General features: G+C 37.8%; 1 protein-coding gene and 1 long non-coding RNA gene across 5 annotated transcripts; both read left to right on the top strand.

The window, feature by feature from the left end:
* Nucleotides 1-339: 339 nt before the first annotated feature.
* LOC121373309 (gastrula zinc finger protein xLCGF3.1-like) lies at nt 340-24,361 on the top strand. 4 transcript variants are annotated; one of them, XM_041499867.1, is made up of 3 exons: nt 340-411; nt 22,713-23,010; nt 23,194-24,361. In XM_041499867.1, the coding sequence occupies exons 2-3, from the start codon at nt 22,806-22,808 to the stop codon at nt 23,958-23,960; spliced, it is 972 nt and encodes a 323-aa protein (XP_041355801.1). In that variant the 5' UTR covers nt 340-411; nt 22,713-22,805; the 3' UTR covers nt 23,961-24,361. The 4 variants fall into 4 exon arrangements, with proteins under 4 accessions (XP_041355801.1, XP_041355799.1, XP_041355802.1 ...); XM_041499865.1 differs by having other exon boundaries at nt 22,713-24,361; XM_041499868.1 differs by lacking the exons at nt 22,713-23,010; nt 23,194-24,361 and adding an exon at nt 12,067-13,550.
* Nucleotides 17,770-20,034, top strand: LOC121373310. Its single transcript, XR_005958062.1, has 2 exons — nt 17,770-18,903; nt 19,849-20,034. It is a non-coding gene; the product is annotated as an uncharacterized LOC121373310 (long non-coding RNA).
* Nucleotides 24,362-24,912: the final 551 nt, after the last annotated feature.

The following is a 24,912-nucleotide window of genomic DNA, read 5'->3' as shown; positions in this document are numbered from 1 at the left end:
GTACCAAAAATTATGTTAGGTTTTGTTGGTTGGTTGTTTGCTGGTTTCTTTCTGTCTTGATAAGCAAATGCGCACATAAGAATAAATTATTGTGTAGAACACGATTTATATAATAATAATAATAATAATAATAATAACAATAGAAATAATCGAGTATATCTTTAAAAAGAGAAATTAATTAATCGCAGTCCGCATTTCATCGTTCTTCAGTTCGAATAATAATAATAGAAATAATCGAGTATATCTTTAAAAACAGAAATTAATTACCTAATCGCAGTCCGCATTTCATCGTTCTTCAGTCCGAACAACAGGTCAGAATAGCTTTCTCGTGACCTCGAACAACAGGTCAGAATAGCTTTCTCGTGACCTTTATATTTGTGATATCCTGCCTGGTGGACTGATTGTTGTTCGGTAGGTTTATTCAGTTTATTAGAGCAATTTGTTTTACGTGTTTCATTTATAAATCACCATGCCCAGTCAAACTTATGTTCAGGTTAACGTAAATCACTTGCCAATTGCGTATTTTCGCCAAAACAATTAGGCCTATTCTTGGGAAATGTAGGTCTTAATCAAGTTAATGCCTGATATTCGAAATGAAACTCTGGATCGGACTGTGTTTGTGGTGATAATCGATTCCTTCTGTGAAATTCGGACACTTGTGGGGGTTTTTTTCTACGTTTTAATAATTTTCCATTTCAAATTCTTTTCGGTATAATTTTTATCTTCAATTTTTATATTGATGTTGATCATCACCTTATATGTTTTATTTAAAGGGACATTCCCGAGTTTGCTGCATTGTAAGATGTTTCTGACTAATAAAATATTTCTACTATTAAACATACATAATAAATATATTTTCTTGTTTAGAATATCAGTGTCTGCATATTCAATTTGTTTCTGGTCATTTCAATATTTGTTAGAAGCCCAAACTGGATTTTGTCTTCAAAGAATTTTGTACGTACGAAAAACATAATTTTTAGGAAATAAAATGAAATTTAACCTACTACAGATCAGAAATTTTTATACGTTTAATATACAGCCATTAATATTTTACACAGAAAAATATATTTGATATGTAATTACAATTATTAAAAAGTCTCTGTTAGTCGATAACATCTTAAAAATTGTAGCAAACTCAGGAATGTCCCTTTAAATCTTGAATTTTTATATTGATGTCGATCATCACCGTATTTGTTTGCATTACCATAGTTTTGACACCCAGTAGCCGATGTATTTTTCGTGCTGGGGTGTCATTAAACATTCATTCATTCATTCATTTATTCATACAGCTACCTGTAAATAGGTTTGTAAATGAATAACTACTAATTTTTACATAGATTACAACTAATTTTGAGTGTAGAATGATGGAAATACATGGTAAGAAAGTCTTAGGTTGGCACATTTCCCCTGAATATCTTAATAATGTTTGCCCGAATTTGAGGTTAATCCAGGCATATGCGTACAAGACAGGGGAAAGTTGCCCCCACCCCTGTTCCCTGTCTCGTATGCTTATGCCTGGATTATAGGTGTGTCTTTGTTAAACACAGAATGTCCAGTCAATCCCTGTCAGATCACATGTATCTCTTTATTAAACACAGAATGTCCTGTCAGATCACATGTATCTCTTTGTTAAACACAGAATGTCCTGTCAGATCACATGTATCTCTTTGTTAAACACAGAATGTCCTGTCAGATCACATGTCCCTGTCAAAACACAGAATGTCCTGTCAGTCCCTGTCAGATCACATGTATCTCTTTGTTAAACATAGAATGTCCTGTCTGTCCCTGTCAGATCACATGTATCTCTTTGTTAAACACAGAATGTCCTGTCTGTCCCTGTCAGATCACATGTATCTCTTTGTTAAACACAGAATGTCCTGTCAGTCCCTGTCAGATCACATGTATCTCTTTGTTAAACACAGAATGTCCTGTCAGTCCCTGTCAGATCACATGTATCTCTTTGTTAAACACAGAATATCCTGTCAGTCCCTGTCAGATCACATGTATCTCTTTGTTAAACACAGAATGTCCTGTCAGATCACATGTATCTCTTTGTTAAACACAGAATATCCTGTCAGTCCCTGTCAGATCACATGTATCTCTTTGTTAAACACAGAATGTCCTGTCAGATCACATGTATCTCTTTGTTAAACACAGAATGTCCTGTCAGTCCCTGTCAGATCACATGTATCTCTTTGTTAAACACAGAATGTCCTGTCAGTCCCTGTCAGATCACATCTATCTCTTTGTTAAACAAAATCACCTGTCTGTCCCTGTCAGATCACATGTATCTCTTTGTTAGACACAGAATGTCCTGTCAGTCCCTGTCAGATCACATGTATCTCTTTGTTAAACACAGAATGTCCTGTCAGTCCCTGTCAGATCACATGTATCTCTTTGTTAGACACAGAATGTCCTGTCAGTCCCTGTCAGATCACATGTATCTCTTTGTTAAACACAGAATGTCCTGTCAGTCCCTGTCAGATCACATGTATCTCTTTGTTAAACACAGAATGTCCTGTCTGTCCCTGTCAGATCACATGTATCTCTTTGTTAAACACAGAATGTCCTGTCAGTCCCTGTCAGATCACATGTATCTCTTTGTTAAACACAGAATGTCCTGTCAGTCCCTGTCAGATCACATGTATCTCTTTGTTAAACACAGAATGTCCTGTCAGTCCCTGTCAGATCACATGTATCTCTTTGTTAAACACAGAATGTCCTGTCAGTCCCTGTCAGATCACATGTATCTCTTTGTTAAACACAGAATGTCCTGTCAGTCCCTGTCAGATCACATGTATCTCTTTGTTAAACACAGAATGTCCCGTCAGTCCCTGTCAGATCACATGTATCTCTTTGTTAAACACAGAATGTCCTGTCTGTCCCTGTCAGATCACATGTATCTCTTTGTTAAACACAGAATGTCCTGTCAGTCCCTGTCAGATCACATGTATCTCTTTGTTAAACACAGAATGTCCTGTCAGATCACATGTATCTCTTTGTTAAACACAGAATGTCCTGTCAGTCCCTGTCAGATCACATGTATCTCTTTGTTAAACACAGAATGTCCTGTCAGTCCCTGTCAGATCACATGTATCTCTTTGTTAAACATAGAATGTCCTGTCAGTCCCTGTCAGATCACATGTATCTCTTTGTTAAACACAGAATGTCCTGTCAGTCCCTGTCAGATCACATGTATCTCTTTGTTAGACACAGAATGTCCTGTCAGTCCCTGTCAGATCACATGTATCTCTTCGTTAAAGACAGAATGTCCTGTCAGTCCCTGTCAGATCACATGTATCTCTTTGTTAAACACAGAATGTCCTGTCAGTCCCTGTCAGATCACATGTATCTCTTTGTTAAACAGAGAATGTCCTGTCAGTCCCTGTCAGATCACATGTATCTCTTTGTTAAACACAGAATGTCCTGTCAGATCACATGTATCTCTTTGTTAAACACAGAATGTCCTGTCAGATCACATGTATCTCTTTGTTAAACACAGAATGTCCTGTCAGTCCCTGTCAGATCACATGTATCTCTTTGTTAAACACAGAATGTCCTGTCAGTCCCTGTCAGATCACATGTATCTCTTTGTTAAACACAGAATGTCCTGTCAGTCCCTGTCAGATCACATGTATCTCTTTGTTAAACACAGAATGTCCTGTCAGTCCCTGTCAGATCACATGTATCTCTTTGTTACGACACAGAATGTCCTGTCTGTCCCTGTCAGATCATATGTATCTCTTTGTTACATGTATCTCTTTGTTAAACACAGAATGTCCTGTCAGTCCCTGTCAGATCACATGTATCTCTTTGTTAAACACAGAATGTCCTGTCAGTCCCTGTCAGATCACATGTATCTCTTTGTTAAACACAGAATGTCCTGTCAGATCACATGTATCTCTTTGTTAAACACAGAATGGCCTGTCAGTCCCTGTCAGATCACATGTATCTCTTTGTTAGACACAGAATGTCCTGTCACCCTGTCAGATCACATGTATCTCTTTGTTAGACACAGAATGTCCTGTCAGTCCCTGTCAGATCACATGTATCTTTGTTACGACACAGAATGTCCTGTCAGTCCCTGTCAGATTATGTGTATCTCTTTGTTAAACACAGAATGTCCTGTCAGTCCCTGTCAGATCACATGTATCTCTTTGTTAAACACAGAATGTCCTGTCAGTCCCTGTCAGATCACATGTATCTCTTTGTTAACACAAAATGTCCTGTCTGTCCCTGTCAGATCACATGTATCTCTTTGTTAGACACAGAATGTCCTGTCAGTCCCTGTCAGATCACATGTATCTCTTTGTTACAACACAGAATGTCCTGTCAGTCCCTGTCAGATCACATGTATCTCTTTGTTAGATACAGAATGTCCTGTCAGTCCCTGTCAGATCACATGTATCTCTTTGTTAAACACAGAATGTCCTGTCAGTCCCTGTCAGATCACATGTATCTCTTTGTTAGACACAGAATGTCCTGTCTGTCCCTGTCAGATCACATGTATCTCTTTGTTAAACACAGAATGTCCTGTCAGTCCCTGTCAGATCACATGTATCTCTTTGTTAAACACAGAATGTCCTGTCAGTCCCTGTCAGATCACATGTATCTCTTTGTTAAACACAGAATGTCCTGTCAGTCCCTGTCAGATCACATGTATCTCTTCGTTAAAGACAGAATGTCCTGTCAGTCCCTGTCAGATCACATGTATCTCTTTGTTAGACACAGAATGTCCTGTCAGTCCCTGTCAGATCACATGTATCTCTTTGTTAGACACAGAATGTCCTGTCAGTCCCTGTCAGATCACATGTATCTCTTTGTTAAACACAGAATGTCCTGTCTGTCCCTGTCAGATCACATGTATCTCTTTGTTAAACACAGAATGTCCTGTCAGTCCCTGTCAGATCACATGTATCTCTTTGTTAAACACAGAATGTCCTGTCAGATCACATGTATCTCTTTGTTAAACACAGAATGGCCTGTCAGTCCCTGTCAGATCACATGTATCTCTTTGTTAGACACAGAATGTCCTGTCAGTCCCTGTCAGATCACATGTATCTCTTTGTTAAACACAGAATGTCCTGTCAGTCCCTGTCAGATCACATGTATCTCTTTGTTAAACACAGAATGTCCTGTCAGTCCCTGTCAGATCACATGTATCTCTTTGTTAGACACAGAATGTCCTGTCAGTCCCTGTCAGATCACATGTATCTCTTTGTTAAACACAGAATGTCCTGTCAGTCCCTGTCAGATCACATGTATCTCTTTGTTAAACACAGAATGTCCTGTCAGTCCCTGTCAGATCACATGTATCTCTTTGTTAGACAGAGAATGTCCTGTCAGTCCCTGTTAGATCACATGTATCTCCTTTTTAAACACAGAATGTCCTGTCAGATCACATGTATCTCTTTGTTAAACACAGAATGTCCTGTCAGATCACATGTATCTCTTTGTTAAACACAGAATGTCCTGTCAGTCCCTGTCAGATCACATGTATCTCTTTGTTAGACACAGAATGTCCTGTCAGTCCCTGTCAGATCACATGTATCTCTTTGTTAGACACAGAATGTCCTGTCAGTCCCTGTCAGATCACATGTATCTTTGTTACGACACAGAATGTCCTGTCAGTCCCTGTCAGATCACATGTATCTCTTTGTTACGACACAGAATGTCCTGTCTGTCCCTGTCAGATCATATGTATCTCTTTGTTACAACACAGAATGTCCTGTCAGTCCCTGTCAGATTATGTGTATCTCTTTGTTAAACACAGAATGTCCTGTCAGTCCCTGTCAGATCACATGTATCTCTTTTTTAAACATACAATGTCCTGTCTGTCCCTGTCAGATCACATGTATCTCTTTGTTAAACACAGAATGTCCTGTCAGTCCCTGTCAGATCACATGTATCTCTTTGTTAAACACAGAATGTCCTGTCAGTCCCTGTCACATGTATCTCTTTGTTAAACACAGAATGTCCTGTCAGTCCCTGTCAGATCACATGTATCTCTTTGTTAAACAGAGAATTTCCTGTCAGTCCCTGTCAGATCACATGTATCTCTTTTTTAAAGATGTCCTGTCAGATCACATGTATCTCTTTGTTAAACACAGAATGTCCTGTCAGATCACATGTATCTCTTTGTTAAACACAGAATGTCCTGTCAGTCCCTGTCAGATCACATGTATCTCTTTGTTAGACACAGAATGTCCTGTCAGTCCCTGTCAGATCACATGTATCTCTTTGTTAGACACAGAATGTCCTGTCAGTCCCTGTCAGATCACATGTATCTCTTTGTTAAACACAGAATGTCCTGTCTGTCCCTGTCAGATCACATGTATCTCTTTGTTAAACACAGAATGTCCTGTCAGTCCCTGTCAGATCACATGTATCTCTTTGTTAAACACAAAATGTCCTGTCTGTCCCTGTCAGATCACATGTATCTCTTTGTTAAACACAGAATGTCCTGTCCCTGTCAGATCACATGTATCTCTTTGTTAAACACAGAACATGTATCTCATGTATCTCTTTGTTAAACACAGAATGTCCTCCCTGTCAGATCACATGTATCTCTTTGTTAAAACATGTCCCTGTCAGATCACATGTATGTCCTGTCAGATCACATGTATCTCTTTGTTAAACACAGAATGTCCTGTCAGATCACATGTATCTCTTTGTTAAACACAGAATGTCCTGTCAGATCACATGTATCTCTTTGTTAAACACAGAATGTCCTGTCTGTCCCTGTCAGATCACATGTATCTCTTTGTTAAACACAGAATGTCCTGTCTGTCCCTGTCAGATCACATGTATCTCTTTGTTAAACACAGAATGTCCTGTCAGTCCCTGTCAGATCACATGTATCTCTTTGTTAAACACAGAATGTCCTGTCAGTCCCTGTCAGATCACATGTATCTCTTTGTTAAACACAGAATGTCCTGTCAGTCCCTGTCACATGTATCTCTTTGTTAAACACAAAATGTCCTGTCTGTCCCTGTCAGATTACATGTATCTCTTTGTTAAACACAGAATGTCCTGTCTGTCCCTGTCAGATCACATGTATCTCTTTGTTAAACATAGAATGTCCTGTCAGTCCCTCAGATCACATGTATCTCTTTGTTAAACACAGAATGTCCTGTCTGTCAGATCACATGTATCTCTTTGTTAAACACAGAATGTCCTGTGTCACATGTATCTCTTTGTTCAGAAGATCACATGTATCTCTTTGTTAAACACAGTGTCCTGTCAGATCACATGTATGTATCTCTTTGTTAAACATAGAATGTCCTGTCTGTCCCTGTCAGATCACATGTATCTCTTTGTTAAACACAGAATGTCCTGTCAGTCCCTGTCAGATCACATGTATCTCTTTGTTAAACACAGAATGTCCTGTCAGTCCCTGTCAGATCACATGTATCTCTTTGTTAAACACAGAATGTCCTGTCTGTCCCTGTCAGATCACATGTATCTCTTTGTTAGACACAGAATGTCCTGTCAGTCCCTGTCAGATCACATGTATCTCTTTGTTAAACACAGAATGTCCTGTCAGTCCCTGGCAGATCACATGTATCTCTTTGTTAAACACAGAATGTCCTGTCTGTCCCTGTCAGATCACATGTATCTCTTTGTTAAACACAGAATGTCCTGTCAGTCCCTGTCAGATCACATGTATCTCTTTGTTAAACACAGAATGTCCTGTCAGTCCCTGTCAGATCACATGTATCTCTTTGTTAAACACAGAATGTCCTGTCAGTCCCTGTCAGATCACATGTATCTCTTTGTTACAACACAGAATGTCCTGTAAGTCCCCTGTCAGATCACATGTATCTCTTTGTTAAACACAGAATGTCCTGTCTGTCCCTGTCAGATCACATGTATCTCTTTGTTAAACACAGAATGTCCTGTCAGTCCCTGTCAGATCACATGTATCTCTTTGTTAAACACAGAATGTCCTGTCAGATCACATGTATCTCTTTGTTAAACACAGAATGTCCTGTCAGTCCCTGTCAGATCACATGTATCTCTTTGTTAAACACAAAATCACCTGTCAGTCCCTGTCAGATCACATGTATCTCTTTGTTAAACACAGAAAGTCCCTGTCAGATCACATGTATCTCTTTGTTAAACACAGTCCCTGTCAGATCACATGTATCTCTTTGTTAAACACAGAATGTCCTGTCTGTCCCTGTCAGATCACATGTATCTCTTTGTTAAACACAGAATGTCCTGTCAGTCCCTGTCCCTGTCAGATCACATGTATCTCTTTGTTAAACACAAAATGTCCTGTCAGTCCCTGTCAGATCACATGTATCTCTTTGTTAAACACAGAATGTCCTGTCAGTCCCTGTCAGATCACATGTATCTCTTTGTTAAACACAGAATGTCCTGTCAGTCCCTGTCAGATCACATGTATCTCTTTGTTAAACACAGAATGTCCTGTCAGTCCCTGTCAGATCACATGTATCTCTTTGTTAAACACAGAATGTCCTGTCAGTCCCTGTCAGATCACATGTATCTCTTTGTTAAACACAGAATGTCCTGTCAGTCCCTGTCAGATCACATGTATCTCTTTGTTAAACACAAAATGTCCTGTCAGTCCCTGTCAGATCACATGTATCTCTTTGTTAAACACAAAATGTCCTGTCAGTCCCTGTCAGATCACATGTATCTCTTTGTTAAACACAGAATGTCCTGTCAGTCCCTGTCAGATCACATGTATCTCTTTGTTAAACACAGAATGTAAACACAGAATGTCCTGTCAGTCCCTGTCAGATCACATGTATCTCTTTGTTAAACACAGAATGTCCTGTCATGTCCCTGTCAGATCACATGTATCTCTTTGTTAAACACAGAATGTCCTGTCAGTCCCTGTCAGATCACATGTATCTCTTTGTTAAACACAGAATGTCCTGTCAGTCCCTGTCAGATCACATGTATCTCTTTGTTAAACATAGAATGTCCTGTCTGTCCCTGTCAGATCACATGTATCTCTTTGTTAAACACAGAATGTCCTGTCTGTCCCTGTCAGATCACATGTATCTCTTTGTTAAACACAGAATGTCCTGTCTGTCCCTGTCAGATCACATGTATCTCTTTGTTAAACACAGAATGTCCTGTCTGTCCCTGTCAGATCACATGTATCTCTTTGTTAAACACAGAATGTCCTGTCAGTCCCTGTCAGATCACATGTATCTCTTTGTTAAACACAGAATGTCCTGTCTGTCCCTGTCAGATCACATGTATCTCTTTGTTAAACACAGAATGTCCTGTCTGTCCCTGTCAGATCACATGTATCTCTTTGTTAAACACAGAATGTCCTGTCTGTCCCTGTCAGATCACATGTATCTCTTTGTTAAACACAGAATGTCCTGTCTGTCCCTGTCAGATCACATGTATCTCTTTGTTAAACACAAACTCACCTGCTTGTCCCTGTCAGATTACATGTATCTCTTTGTGAAACACAAAATGTCCTGTCAGTCCCTGTCAGATCACATGTATCTCTTTGTTAAACACAGAATGTCCTGTCTGTCCCTGTCAGATCACATGTATCTCTTTGTTAAACACACAATGTCCTGTCTGTCCCTGTCAGATCACATGTATCTCTTTGTTAAACACAGAATGTCCTGTCAGTCCCTGTCAGATCACATGTATCTCTTTGTTAAACACAAAATGTCCTGTCTGTCCCTGTCAGATCACATGTATCTCTTTGTTAAACACAGAATGCCCTGTCTGTCCCTGTCAGATCACATGTATCTCTTTGTTAAACACAAAATGTCCTGTCAGTCCCTGTCAGATGACATGTATCTCTTTGTTACGACACAGAATGTCCTGTCTGTCCCTGTCAGATCACATGTATCTCTTTGTTAAACACAAAATGTCCTGTCTGTCCCTGTCAGATCACATGTATCTCTTTGTTACGACACAGAATGTCCTGTCTGTCCCTGTCAGATCACATGTATCTCTTTGTTAAACACACAATGTCTAGTCAGCCTCTTTCAAATTTGCGCAGAAGTCATGCTACCATATTTGAAGTAAACTATTAAAAACAAATGCTCCAGAGATGAAATTTAGGTTTGCACCAGCGCAATTGTGCTGCTCAGATGTAAAGGATTGCTGATGTATATTGTAATACAAATGAGAGTGCATTTTCCATGAGTATTTATTACAAATATTGATTTCTCCAGTCATTTCAATCATTTACTTTATTTTCGATCGATCTTTCATTTTGTTTTATAAATTCTCAAATGCGTTGTTATAGTCTAAATCATTTAGACAAAGTTATAAGAAATGCAGGTCTCCAACCCATTTATAATGGACATTAAAGGCATATTGTCACAGACCACTGGCCTATTTAATGGTCTAACAAAGTATTACCTGAACAAATATAATTTAATTTGTCCCTAAATGTACTTTATTAAACCATCTTCATAACCACCATACTCCATTTATTAATGACATTTTGTAAAAATAATTAAATTATGGGAATGGTCCATAATTCAAAAACTAAAATTGCCGAGAGGGATGAGATGGATTTCACTCCATCATGGTTCAGTTAAGGTGATGCGATAGCTAGATTTGGTTTCCAACAGTTATTGTAATTTTTATTTATTATCCATTTAAAAAAAAAAAATTCCTTAAATCTGTAACAGCATGACTTTAAACGTAGCAAAAATGTAGAAAAAAACAACAACAACACATTAACAGAAGATACCGAACATTTCTTGACTTGTTCAACTCTTAGTTTCAGTTTCAGTTTGATTTATCTATTTACTATTGTCCGAACCGAATTGTTAACAACTACGAAAAATTACTCTCCTACCTTTAATTGCCGTTAGATTTCCTTCAAAGTTTGTCCAGACAGAAATCTTGAAAAACCCACTAGAATGACAGTTTCCACATACCAGATGATAACTATGTCACCTATATCGACTTCGCTGAGAGCACATAGGGCAAAAAGCATGTAATTTTGTGCTAGCTGCCATTTTGACTTTTTATGGAATATTCTCCAAGAGGGGTGAAAGGATAGGACTTAATCTAACAACGTCATAACATGTTATGATTATAAAAGCAGACGTGATGACGTCATATTATTATTTATTATTATTTTAAATTTTTTAATGATACCACAAGAGATCATTGATTTCATATTAATTGTGTCACATACTTTGGAGGCTTTCACCATCTCTTGAAGAGTATTCCATAAACAAGCAACATGGCAGACGGCAGAAAACTGCATGTATTTTTCCCTATGCAATCTCAGCAAAGGCGACATCGTTGCAGTCTCGTGTGTGGAATCTGTATATTTGTAGTGGTTTTTTTACGATTTGTGTCTGGACAAACTTTGGAGGAAATCTAACGGCAATTAAAGGTAGGAGAGTCATGTTTTGTAGTTGTTAACAATTTGGTTCGGACAATAGTTCTGTTTCGGTCTTGTGGGGGATTTAGCACTGTCAGTTGAGCGCTTGCTTGACCTGCTTGCGTTGTTGGATCAAACCACCTCGGTGGATCCATTCAACTGATTGGTTTTCTCTCATTCCAGCCAATGTACTACAACTGGTCAGAGGACATGGTATGTGCTTTCCTCTTTGTGGGAAAGTGGATATAAAAGATCCTTGATGCATTAGGAAAAATTAACCGGGTTTCCTCTGATGACTACGTGTCCGAATTACCAAATGTTTGATTAATTTATCAATGTGCTCCAGTGATGTAGGCAAGCAAAAACAAACGTTCTTTTCTTTCAGATTTTGAAGACAAAACTCTTGGTTTCGGTTTCATTTATATATTTACTGGTTCTGTTTAAGACTTTGAGTGAATGCGTAAGTATATTTAACATGCCCAAATACCACTAAGGTTTCAGGCATGTCTGTCGCAGGCCAAGTCTCTGGATAGCCAGTGGCTTGATCCAGGACAGATAAGACTTTGAAGACACAACTGTTTAAGTTTCTTTTAGTCATTTTAAAAGCAATACGTCTAGCAGTGATTGTGAGTTATAAAAACGACGATATTTCTGGGCGTGTTGTTCAACTCTTAATTTCAGTTTTATTTATCCATTTACTGGTTCTGTTTCAGCTCGTCTATTCATACTATGAGTTTCCAATGTGGGATGTGTTTAAAGTGTTTCTCTTACAAGTCATACATCAAGGTGCACTTGAGGGCACACACTGATGAACGACCATATCAGTGTGAGGTGTGCAGCATGAGGTTTAATTGGAAATCAGCATTGAAAAACCATACGGTCATTCACACTGGAGTTAAGAATTTCAAATGTGAGGTGTGTGCAAAATGTTTCTCACTCGATTCCAGCTTTAAAGGGCATATGTTCCTACACACTGGAGTTAAGCCTTTCTTATGTGAGGTGTGTGCAAAGCGTTTCACTCATAATAATAAATTGAAAACACATATGATGACTCACACTGGTGTTAAGCCTTATAGTTGTGAGGTGTGTACAAGACGATTTTCCCTGAACAACCAAGTGAAACGACATATGTTGACTCACACCGGTGTTAAGCCTTATAGTTGTGAGGTGTGTGCAAAACGTTTTTCAGACAGGTCAACCTGGAAACATCACATATTGGTTCACACTGATAACCAGTGTTTGAAATGTGAGATGTGTGAAAAATGTTTCACTCAAAAGTCTTCTTTGAAAAAACATATGTCGATTCACACTGGTGTTAAGTCTTTTCAGTGTGATGTGTGTGCAAAATGTTTCTCACGCAATGCCTACTTGAAACTGCATATGTTGGGTCACACTGGTGTTAAACCTTTCAAATGTGAGGTTTGTGCAAAATGTTTTAAACTAAGCTCGCACTTGAAAGCACATATGTCTGTTCACACACGTGACAAGGCTGTCAAATGTGAGGTGTGTGAGAAATGTTTCTCACAAAAGTATACCTTGAAAGAACATATGTTGATTCACACTGGTGTTAAGTCTTTCATATGTGAGGTGTGTGCAAAGCGATTTTCTCGGAACACAGACTTGAAACGTCATATGTTGGTATATTCTCATGGGTGTTAATCCGTTTGTATGTGAGGGGGTGCTTATAAGAGTGTTACTTTCCTTTAAATGGTAATCGTGGATACTGGAATCAAGGCAGTCATCATAGACAAGTGTCATGAATATTCAGTGGCTTGTTTCACTTGTGAACACTGGTATCAAGATAGTCATTATAGAAAAGTGTCATGAATTTTCATTGATTTGTTTCACTGGTAACGACTGGTATCAATGTAGACGTTATAGACAAGTTCCATGAATATCCATTGGCTTGTTTCACTTGTGAACACTGGTATCAAGATAGTCATTATAGAAAAGTGCCATGAATTTTCATTGATTTGTTTCACTGGTGACGACTGGTATCAATGTAGTTGTTATAGACAAGTACCATGAATATTCATTGGCTTGTTTCGCTTGTGAAGACTGGAATCAAGGTCGTCATGATAGATAAGTGAGCTACAAGAGTCTTAGCCGCTTGTTCTTAGTTACTTCATTACCATCTGAATACAGGTGGTGGATAAACCTTTCTGCTTTCTCTTGAATAAAAATATTTTGAAAAATATTCTTGTTTCATTGTAATTGTTTCCTCTAGTTGCTCATTTTAATAATGAATATTGGATGTCAACCATTTGGTAATTTTGACATAGTCTTAGGGAGGAAACCCGATACATTTTTAAATTAGTACCAAGGGGTCTTTTATATGAAACATCCCACACAGGACAGCACAAACCACTGTCTTTGATATACCAGTCGTGGTGCACTGGCTAGAACGAAAAATAGGCGAATGGGCCCACCGACGGGGATCGATACCAGACCGACCGTGAATCAAGCGAGCGCTTTACCACTGGGGTACGTCCCTCCCCCTGACGGTAACGAAGCTAGACGGATATCTGAACAGCTGTTACACTCTAACCGTCAGAGACCAATCTATATCAATATTGCGCAATATCTGCCTACGAAACGGTAGTGAAAGATTCACGCTCGAATATAACAACAATCCTATGATTGATGTTAAATACCTTTAACATTGATCATTTTTTAGCTGCCTGATAAAAACAAAAATCACACATTAATCACTAATACACACTACAGGAAGAAACCCGTCAGCAAATGCGTATTTAAAAGGAACATCATTGAAAGGGGATGTTTTTAGCTACAAGGCAATTATATACAGGATATTTATGATTAGACACGTTTCTTTTTTTGTTCAATATATTCCTATTTTTCAGAATAATGATTAATATATATGATTAATACATAACAGCAACACACACACACACACACACACACACACACACACACACAAACACACACAAATAGTATCAATGGAGGTAATATGTGATAGCATACATTTCTAAATGTAACAAATATGGTGAGAAATAGTTAATTGGCGGCCATTTCAAATTGTGACGTCATCTGGGCAATAGGGGATGATACCACTGTAGCCAGTTTGGCTATATGTTAAGTTTTACTGTACCCGTGGTATGCTAACGACATGCAAAGTGTCGTATTATTATCACATTTTGCTCTATTACCTTCTATATCTATATGTCATAACTACGAAAAATTATGTTAGGTTTTGTTGGTTGGTTGTGTGTTTGCTTTTTTTCTGTCTTGGTAAGCGAATGCGCACGATAAGAATACATTATTGTACTTCAGTCCGAACAACAGGTCAGAATAGCTTTTTCGTGACCTTTTCAAGTAGTTGCGAAGCAAACTGTCCACCATATTAACATAAATTAAAAAAAGGGGAAAACGAAAATGTTCCCAGGTGAATCACACATGTAGTGATGATAGCCAGTCCTTTTGTTGTGCGGCAAGAATGTCTGAACTGGGTGATGTCAACATAAATCTGGAAATAATATTTCATTTTGGAGTCCCCCCCCCCCCCCCCCCCCCACCAATTTGCCATTTCACAGCTTCTAGGAAGTCACTCCATCCCGACCGTGTAGGCCTATTCATACTCGGTTTTCACGGGGATCCTATAATACCCGTAACTGAATGAAACACGATTGTCCAAATATCTCTCCTAACTGTATATCTATTAGATCTCTCTGTATCGAGCAGTATTTACCCGAGTGGCTCGTCTAGGTATGATCAGAGATACGATCTTATATAAAGTATATATTATTATAGCACGTTTAGTTCACTAGAAAACAACAAAACACAATACACTTTGGAATCTGTATTAACCTACGCTGACAAATGGACTGCCGCAGTAGTTGATTAATAACAACAATAATAACAACCCAGAACTGATCACTTAATTAGTTAATCTCTAGGTGTCTAGTTTACACAATATGCTAATCACTTCACCGTGACACAACACCCACACGTGTGATAATTGAGAAACGCTTCCAGGGGAACTTAATTAATAAAGGAATTACAGCTCTATTCCTAACTGGTTAATTTTTAATTAACACTTAACTACTCATTCAGTAACCTTGTAACACAGAATTAATACTGGTACCTATCACAATAAAGACAATAACCTACAGTTTACCTAGGTCTTCTAGGATGACTGGTTAAGCTTTTTATAATTATTTAGGACAGTGAGCCTACAGATTACTGCGTCAGATGACCGGCAGCACCGTCTAAATAATAGTGGTATAATACAGTATTAAAATATTTAAAGTCGCATCAATCACATCAAGGTTATACACAGAGCAGAAAATATATATTTACCAAAGTCCCGTCTGAACTAATATAGATCGTTCAGTGGATGGACAGCGATCCCCCGGAGCCTTCCTATCGTTTCTCCTCGATATATCTAAAATCCTAGCTATTTATTCAAAACTCTCAGAGACAGCGAATATCGCCTGGGGGTACATCGCGGCACCGAATCCCTACAAGTGCTATTTCCACCGCGACCAAGCGGTATTGTTTTTTCTCAGATTGTCAGACTTAATGTCGCCAGTTCGCTAGAGATTCCGCTGGGTGTGTATTAGAAAAGCTCGATGACCGTCGCGCAAAGGTATCACGTAACAAGTTGCCCATCTGGGCTTAAGTGCAATTTGGAACTGCACACGGCCTTCTAAAACAATTAATATCGCCACAGGCGAAAACAAAATTAAGAGCATGTTCCGTCACACTCGGTATGTACAAATAGCTCATGGAAAGTGAGATCTCATTCAACACAATTGTGCACCATGAATGTAGGTGCAATTCCTGTCAAAGATCCAATTTCTGACCTATTTTCAAATTCATAAATTATTTTATAAAAAAAATGGGGTGTATTTTAAAAGCACTATCTTCGTCGACAACACGTCGCTCATTGGTCGATTTACTTCTCTGCAACCTTTATTTGTGATAGGTCACACTACACAGATGTCGTCTGCCATTGAAACCCATGTTAAATTGCCCAACTTCAAACGAAGATTGCTAATAGAACGGGTTCTCGTTGGCACTAACAACATACACCATTGCGAACATACATTATATAAGCATTTATTTTTACTCCAAAATGCGAACATTTTCGTCTCAGTATTTTGCTATATGACCGCATCTGGCTGTAGTAACGGTCCGAACAGGTGGTTCCTTAACCGATTCACTCCGGCCGTCACTTGCGCTATATACCCATGTCCCAAAAGGTCGATGCACATACCATTTAAAGGATACCACGAATGCTTGGCATATCTTTAGTTATATTTATTCAATATACGTATATTATACATATATAAGTTAATTTTTGCATATTCTAAACTTCATGTGTTTGTTTTTATTAAAAACAAATTTTTTGCGAAACAATGACTTTAAAAACACACCGAAACGGAAGCTGACGTCAAGCGGGGAAAACAAAACATCGAACAAGATGGGATGCAGTCGATTCGTCCACTGGACAATTCGCCCACGGACGATTCGTCCACTGAAAATTCGTCCACTGAGGAACTCGAGACGATTCGTCCACTACAAAAAATCAGTACCGGACGATTCGTCCACTGGGTTTTTATTTCGTCCATTATTACCCCATATTTTTTTTGCTGTGTCATAAATTTACAAAGGTGAAAATAAATTATATTGCATTAGATTACGCTTGGTTGATGTTTTTGTAACAATGCTCTGCAGACATAATTCTTTGGTGTTTCTATTTATTAGGTTATTGTTTGTTTCTATAATGTACGCCTTTCACGCTACATGTCGTAGGATGTTTTTAGTACAATGTGCCCAGTAAAGATAATCTTTAGTCCTTCCCTTTCAACGTGGTAAGTGTACAGGTGTCCTCTATTGTGATATTGTGAAGTAATTAGCAATGCAGGCTCATTACTGCTTAAGCTTGTTTCACCAAGTTGGATCCAGTAGCGTCTAAAACAACACGCCTTATTTCAAAGCTGCATCGCTAACTACCTGTATGGACGGTATGAATGAATGAATGAATGTTTAACGACACCCCAGCACGAAAAATACATCGGCTATTGGGTGTCAAACTATGGTTTGTTGAATTGTTTTTTAATGTACATTTAATTAAATTGGAATTGAAGACAACACGTTTTTATTTTATTTCGAGGTTATTAGGCATAACGTGACGAGGGAGGGTACAGTGGATAGAATTTACGCCATTGAAGGAGAACATGACGGGGGAGGGGGGGGGGGGGTAATAAAGTCTTCCGACGCGGAGGCTTGCATTACCTATTTACCACATTGTGTACGAGCGAGTGGACGAATCATCCGCATGATAATGAATACAAACAGTTAATAAAAACTGGATAGTAATGTTGAATTCTAACTCTATTTTACTTTTTTGGTTATAGTATACACAAAATAATTTTAAGTCCAATGGTAGCCTACTAAGTAGTTTTTCCGACAACGACGACGACATACATGAGGACCATGCGATTCTTCCGTACCAATTTGAACCGAAGGCACCGCCACGCACGAATTCAGAGGCTGATACCCAAACATCAACACCTGCCGAGTCGGACGACTTTGACAATCCAGACCGGCTTCGTAATACCGACTGGTAAATGTTTTGTTTCTTTGGGTTTTTTTTCTTTTTTAAGACTTCCGAACGTTCCAGCATTCAGTTCATTCAGGCTTAGGGTAAGGGTTAGTGATATTATTAGCATGCATGCTGGAACGTTCGGAAGTCTTTCCTAAAAATTAATTAATTGAAATAAAAATAATAAATGTAAAATATATAACAGGGATATTTTATTTTAAAATGTTTTCGAGTCATTTATAATGGCAATTTTATAACTAATTATTGAAAAAGGTTTGTTTAATCTCAGTTCAACATGGCACTGATTAAGGTATGGTGCCACACCATGCTAAAACTGGCTAGGAAAAACACTAGTAGATATGTTAACTAAACTAAGGTTATACTCATTTTGTAACATGGTAATTACACTGTTTTATAACTGAATCGGAGAATGTACTTTTATACATACATAACAGGCAGGATTTCTGAAGAGTGTGTGTGTGTGTGTGTGTAAATCTGATTTTTTTTTTTTTTTTTTTAAGCATTTAGAACAGTTAATATAATCATGTTTCCCCTTAAAGGTTATGGACGGTTTTCAAAAGTGTGGTCCAGACCCCTGCCCCCTGCCCCCCCCCCCCCCCCCGGTTCCGCTACTGCCCGTCATAACTCACTGGAATCAAGCAGATGGGGGCGGGGGCAAGTTATTTTATAACCCATAAATATTGTACCATGGACATTTATTATTAATTATGCATTTCTTTGCAAATTTACAGGTGCCTTTGTGGAAACTGTGAAGTCCAGCCTACTTTGGTAGAAAACAGATGTTGCATGGAAATTGATGCAGTTACTAAAACAATGGATGACTATGCAAATGATTTTCAAATGGAACCACTTGGATGCATTACAACACATCCAGCCTTGATACTTGGGTACTTCAGCTTGCCTACCATGCATACCGACAGCAATACAAAGTGCACAACAGAAACATTTCAGTTGAAGAGTAAGTTTATTAATAAACTTTGAAGCTATAACAGTATAAGTATTTACAAAAATACAACCATACACATTTTAGATAATCATTTATGATATGCATATTAACATATTGCTGAACATGATCAAATCACAACCAAATACATGACTCGGCTAAAAGCTAATTTAATACAAAGGGGTAATTTTTTCTTCTATAACATAACCATTTTTATTAATTTTTAAGAAATATTTGATATATTGTAAAAATTGGCTAAAACAATATTTGTTACAATGTGAGCCCTGAAAAATATATACATATAAACAAAATTTTCAAACATATACATTGCCGATTGTGTCCATTTAAAAACCCCCCCCCTAATACAAAAACAAGTATGTGTATATATATACAATACGAGTGTGTGTATATATATATATATATATATACACATATAAAAACAGTTTCAACAGTTTTCATAAATATTGTACACACATTTATTATCACAGCTGGTACTCGTAACTGGGGATGGGGGTGTAATTAGAGCATTACTGTATTAAATTACAAGCTAAATAGCTAATGATCTCTTTAAAAATGACCTTCAATATTGTGCATGATATTAGCAGTTGAATTTCCTATTTACCTGTTCAGACTAAAAATGTATTGATCTTCGCTTGTTATGTCAAGCCGTTCTGTGATATCATCACAAACTGGCACTTGTATTTTTATAATTATACCACTGTCTTTTTTCTCAATCTGGGTCATTTTCTCAATTGGGTACTAATAAATGAAATATTTATGGATAAAAGGCTTTTAGAGAAAAAAATTAGCAAAGGTAATGAATACAATGACAAACTTGGTATAACACTTTTGTACATACAAAAGTATTAAGATTTATTCCACTTAGGACATAATTATTTACAACTGTTATCCTTTATATACACACAATTTTGATATAGGTTTTTCTTTCTTTTTCCACAGAAAATACAGATATGCTGCATATAGACAATTCGTTAGGTTCTGTTGGGGATATCTTGGTCAAAAAGTACGTGTACCCCTGCCAGCATGCACATACGCAATCATCAAAAAAACATTTGTTTCCAGGGAGTTTTCTGGCTTTCAATACCCTAGAATTGATGACTAAATAAAGTGTTATTTTTGTGCAAATCTTTTCTTGTGTCCTTTCACTACATCATCCTTTCATCCTTTAATGGCTTTTCATACGCGGCCATCGGTGGTGGAGGGGTGTCAATAGCAGGTCTTTTGGATGTGAGATTAATATGGCTAGCTGTCTGGTTAACCAAAGTCATGATCTCTTCAACATAATCTATGGAAAAAAGAAACAAAACATTATTTTCAAATAAATCATTTATGTTGTATATGTGTGTGTGTGTGCATACATTAACATATTTTAACCAAAATACATTATTATTAAAAACTATTATATCCTGATCAACATCATTTTTAAAATCTACAGCGATACTTAATAAAAATGGCATTATAAAATCGTTCCACTTTGATATTGCACGGCATTCCTGGTGCGTACCGTGGAAACTGTAGCTTATAGCGCATCCCAATGCCGTTTTTGCCTGTGCTCTTCTTGCATTTTCATTGAAATGAACTTAATAAAATTCTGCAAAACAGAAAATACTGTTTAATGTACTGGTGTGCTTATTATTCATTGGATTTAGGTCTCGGTTGACAGCGCGCCCACATTGCTTGAATTGCAGGATCAAACAACCATGGTGGAACCATTCAACTGATTGTGGTCTTTCTTGTTTCAACTTGTGCACCACAACTGGTCAAAGGCTTTGGTATGTGCTGTCCTGTATGCAGGAAAGGGCATATAAAAGATCCCTTGCTACTAAATGCTAATGGAAAAATGTGACCGGATTCTTCTGATGACGGTCAGAATTACCAAATGTTTGACATCCAATAACCAATGATTAATTATTCAGTATGCTCTAGTGGTGTTATTAATCAAAACAAAACTTTTATTCATAACATCTTCTTCCTGACAGAATTAAATTGACAATTGTTCACTTATATAAAATGACTGGAAATGCATGTATAACATTTATTATTCACTTAACATTTCCAAATTATATGCATATAAAGGTAATGATATACTGTATAAATTAAAAAAAAAAAGTTGGGTTAAAAAGTAGAATTCGAATTTTTGGTTATAATGTTAAATGGTGTGCAAGCATATACCTGCATAACAATCCCATGTATGAAAATGGGAACATCTTTGGCACAAAATGGTTGATGACATTATGGAATGATTCCATTGATGATGTCTGATGGAGATTTTTTATATTTTATTAAAACAAAACAAAAAAGTATGTAGTAACCTCTGGTATATGCTGCATAACAATTGTATAACAAATAAAAGTGTATTTATTTATTGGCAATGGATAATAGTATTTGCACAAATAATCCGTGTCACATATTACTACCAATCACACCCACAGGTGCTTTTACTCCTTAAATATGACACGAACTCTCTTGTTTGGCTCTGTGCAACCTGTGAACTGATTGTTGTTCGGTAGGTTTATTCAGTTTATTAGAGCAATTTGTTTTACGTGTTTCATTTATAAATCACCATGCCCAGTCAAACTTATCTTCAGTTTAACGTAAATCACTTGCCAATTGCATATTTTTGCCAATATTAGTCTTTATGCCTGATACTCGAAATGGAACTCGGGACCGGACTGTCTTTTTGGTGATAATCACTTTTTTTTTTCCCTTTGCGATTTACATTTGTAATGTTTTCTGTGTGATACGTTTTAATAATATTTCATTTGAAGTTATTTTCGTGCTTATATCCAATTAAGGTTCAAGCACGGTGTTCAGACGTAGCCCAGTGTTAAAGCGCTCGCTTGATGCGTGGTCGGTGTAGGATCTATTCCCGTCAGTGTGTCATTGAGCTATTTCTCACTCCAGCCAGTGCACCACGACTGGTACATCAAAGGCTGTGGTATGTGCTATCCTGTCTGGGATGGTGCCTATGAAGGTCGATGCACAATATTACAAAATAACATGGGCAAAATACACCCAGAAAGCTTCCCATTAAACATACATATTGTTTTGATTCTTCACCATTTCCTGGAAGTGAATATGTGAACCATAACATGTGTCACAATTAGAAACTATAGTGGATCAATCAACTCTCACCCGGAAGTGATCTGTGTAGTGAGACCATATCCAGGTAAATAGGTTCAAACAGACCAAATCAGTTCCTATTGCCGATAATGTTAATGTTTACCAATAAAAGTGATATAAGCAGCGTATCAACACACCCAGGGAGTACAGCAATAAAAAAGTGTGGCACCCATATTTAATCTACCTGCAGGAAAATGGGGGGGGGGGGGGGGGGGGGTCACATACCATTTAAGAGATTTAATTGATGTTGTTAATAGCAACCGTCATTTTTACTGAAAATTGCAGTTCGACAGCGGGTTTCCTCTCTCAATATCTGTGTGGTCCTTAACCATATATCTGACGCCATATAACCGTAAATAAAATGTGTTGAGTTCGTTGTTGAACCCCGTGCTACTAGGATAAACCGGCTCTGGTCATTATAGACGAGTGTGATGAATATTCATTGGCTTGCTTCACTGATAAAGAATCTGCATAACAACATTCATTCGTATTAGCATTACTGCCAAACATCTGTATAGGGTTGCAAACGAATCACTACGTATTTGTACATGGACTACAACTAATTGTAAAAGAAATATATCTAGCAGTGATTGTGAGTTATAACAAAAGACGATATTTCTGGGCGTGTTGTTCAACTCTTAATTTCACTTTTATTTATCCATTTACTGGTTCTGTTTCAGCACGTCTCTTCATACTATGAGTTTGAAGACGCATCAGGAAATGTTCATTCTAAGCTGGGTTCAGAGATACTAAATGAAAGAAAACTTTGTTAAATGGGACCAAAACCTAAAAGCAGTATGTCAAGCAATGACGATAGATGTGTCGAACGTGAGGTCTCATCTAAACATTGTGAAACCAACCCTGATATTGAAGTACAAACATCAGCACATTCGTGTGAAAAACCTTTCCAATGTGGCAGGTGCTTAAAGTGTTTCTCTTACAAGTGTCACATCAAGCAGCATATAAGGACACACACAGGTGAACGACCATATCACGATAGATGTGTCGAACGTGAGGTCTCATCTAAACATTTTGAAAACCACCCTGATATGGAAGTACAGACATCAGCACATTCTTCTGAGAAACCTTTCCAATGTGGGATGTGTTTAAAGTACTTCTCTTACAAGTGTCATAGTAAGCTGCACATGAGGACACACACAGGTGAACGGCCATATCAGTGTGAGGTATGCAGAAAGAGTTTTCAATGGAAAATATCATTGAAACACCATATGTTCGTTCACACTGGAGTTAAGAATTTTAAATGTGATGTGTGTGCAAAATGTCTCTCAAGCAATCGCAATTTGAAAAGACATATGCTCATTCACACTGGAGTTAAGCCTTTTATATGTGAGGTGTGTGCAAAGCGTTTCACTCAGAATAAAGACCTGAAAACACATATGCTGACTCACACTGGTGTTAAACCTTTCAAATGTGAGATCTGTGCAAAATGTTTCTCTAACACTTCCAATTTGAAACAGCACACGTTTGTCCACTCCGGGATTAGGAATTTTAAATGTGGGGTTTGTGCAAAGAGTTTCTCTGACAATATCCACTTGAGAAGACATGTGTTGATCCACACTGGTGTTAAACCGTTCAAGTGTGACGAGTGTGAAAATTGTTTCTCAAGGAAGTCTAGCTTGAAACAACATATGTCGATTCACACTGGAGTTAAGAATTTTAAATGTGAGGTGTGTGCAAAACGATTCTCCCTGAACTACGAACTGAAACGACATATGTCGATTCACACGGGAGTTAAGAATTTTAAATGTGAGTTATGTGCAAAACGATTCTCCCTGAACTACGAACTGAAACGACATATGTCGATTCACACTGGTGTTAAGTCTTTCATATGTGAGGTGTGTGCAAAGCGATTTTCTCGGAACACAGACTTGAAACGTCATATGTTGGTATATTCTCATGGGTGTTAATCCGTTTATATGTGAGGGGGTGCTTATAAGAGTTACTTTACTTTAAATGCTAATCTTGGATACTGGAATCAAGGTAGGCATCATAGACAAGTGTCATGAATATTCATTGGCTTGTTCCACTTGTGAAAACTGGTATCAAGATAGTCATTATAGAAAAGTGTCATGAATATTCATTGATTTGTTTCACTGGTGACGACTGGTATCAATGTAGTCGTTATAGACAAGTGCCATGAATATTCATTGGCTTGTTTCCCTTGTGAAGACTGGAATCAAGGTGGTCATGATAGATAAGTGAGCTACAAGAGTCTTAGCCGCTTGTTCTTAGTTACTTCATTACCATCTGAATACAGGTGGTGGATAAACCGTTTTGCTTTTTTCTTGAATAAAACTATTTTGAAAAATATTCGTTTCATTGTAATTGTTTCCTCCAGTTGCTCATTTTAATAATGAATATTGGATGTCAACCATTTGGTAATTTTGACGTAGTCTTAGAGAGGAAACCCGCTACATTTTTCATAATAGCAAGGGATCCTTTATATGAAACATCCCACAAACAGGATGGCACATACCACTGTCTTTGATATACCAGTCGTGGTGCACTGGCTAGAACGAAAAATGGGCGAATGGGCCCACCGACGGGGATCGATCCCAGACCGACCGTGAATCAAGCGAGCGCTTTACCACTGGGGTACGTCCCTCCCCCTGACGGTAACGAATCTAGACGGATATTTGAACAGCTGTCACACTCTAACCGTCGGAGGCCAATCTATATCAATATTGCGCAATATCTGCCTACGAAACGGTAGTGAAAGATTCACGCTCTAATATAACAACAATCCTATGATCGATGTTAAATACCTTTACATCGATCATTTTTTAGCTGCCTGATAAAAACAGAAATCACACATTAATCACTAATACACACACTACAGGAAGAAACCCGTCAGCAAAT

The sequence above is a fragment of the Gigantopelta aegis genome, chromosome 5 (assembly GCF_016097555.1).
Source record: "Gigantopelta aegis isolate Gae_Host chromosome 5, Gae_host_genome, whole genome shotgun sequence".
Taxonomy (NCBI): Eukaryota; Metazoa; Mollusca; class Gastropoda; order Neomphalida; family Peltospiridae; genus Gigantopelta; species Gigantopelta aegis.
Note: the sequence above shows the minus strand (reverse complement) of the source record. Positions and strands in the feature narration are given on the sequence as shown.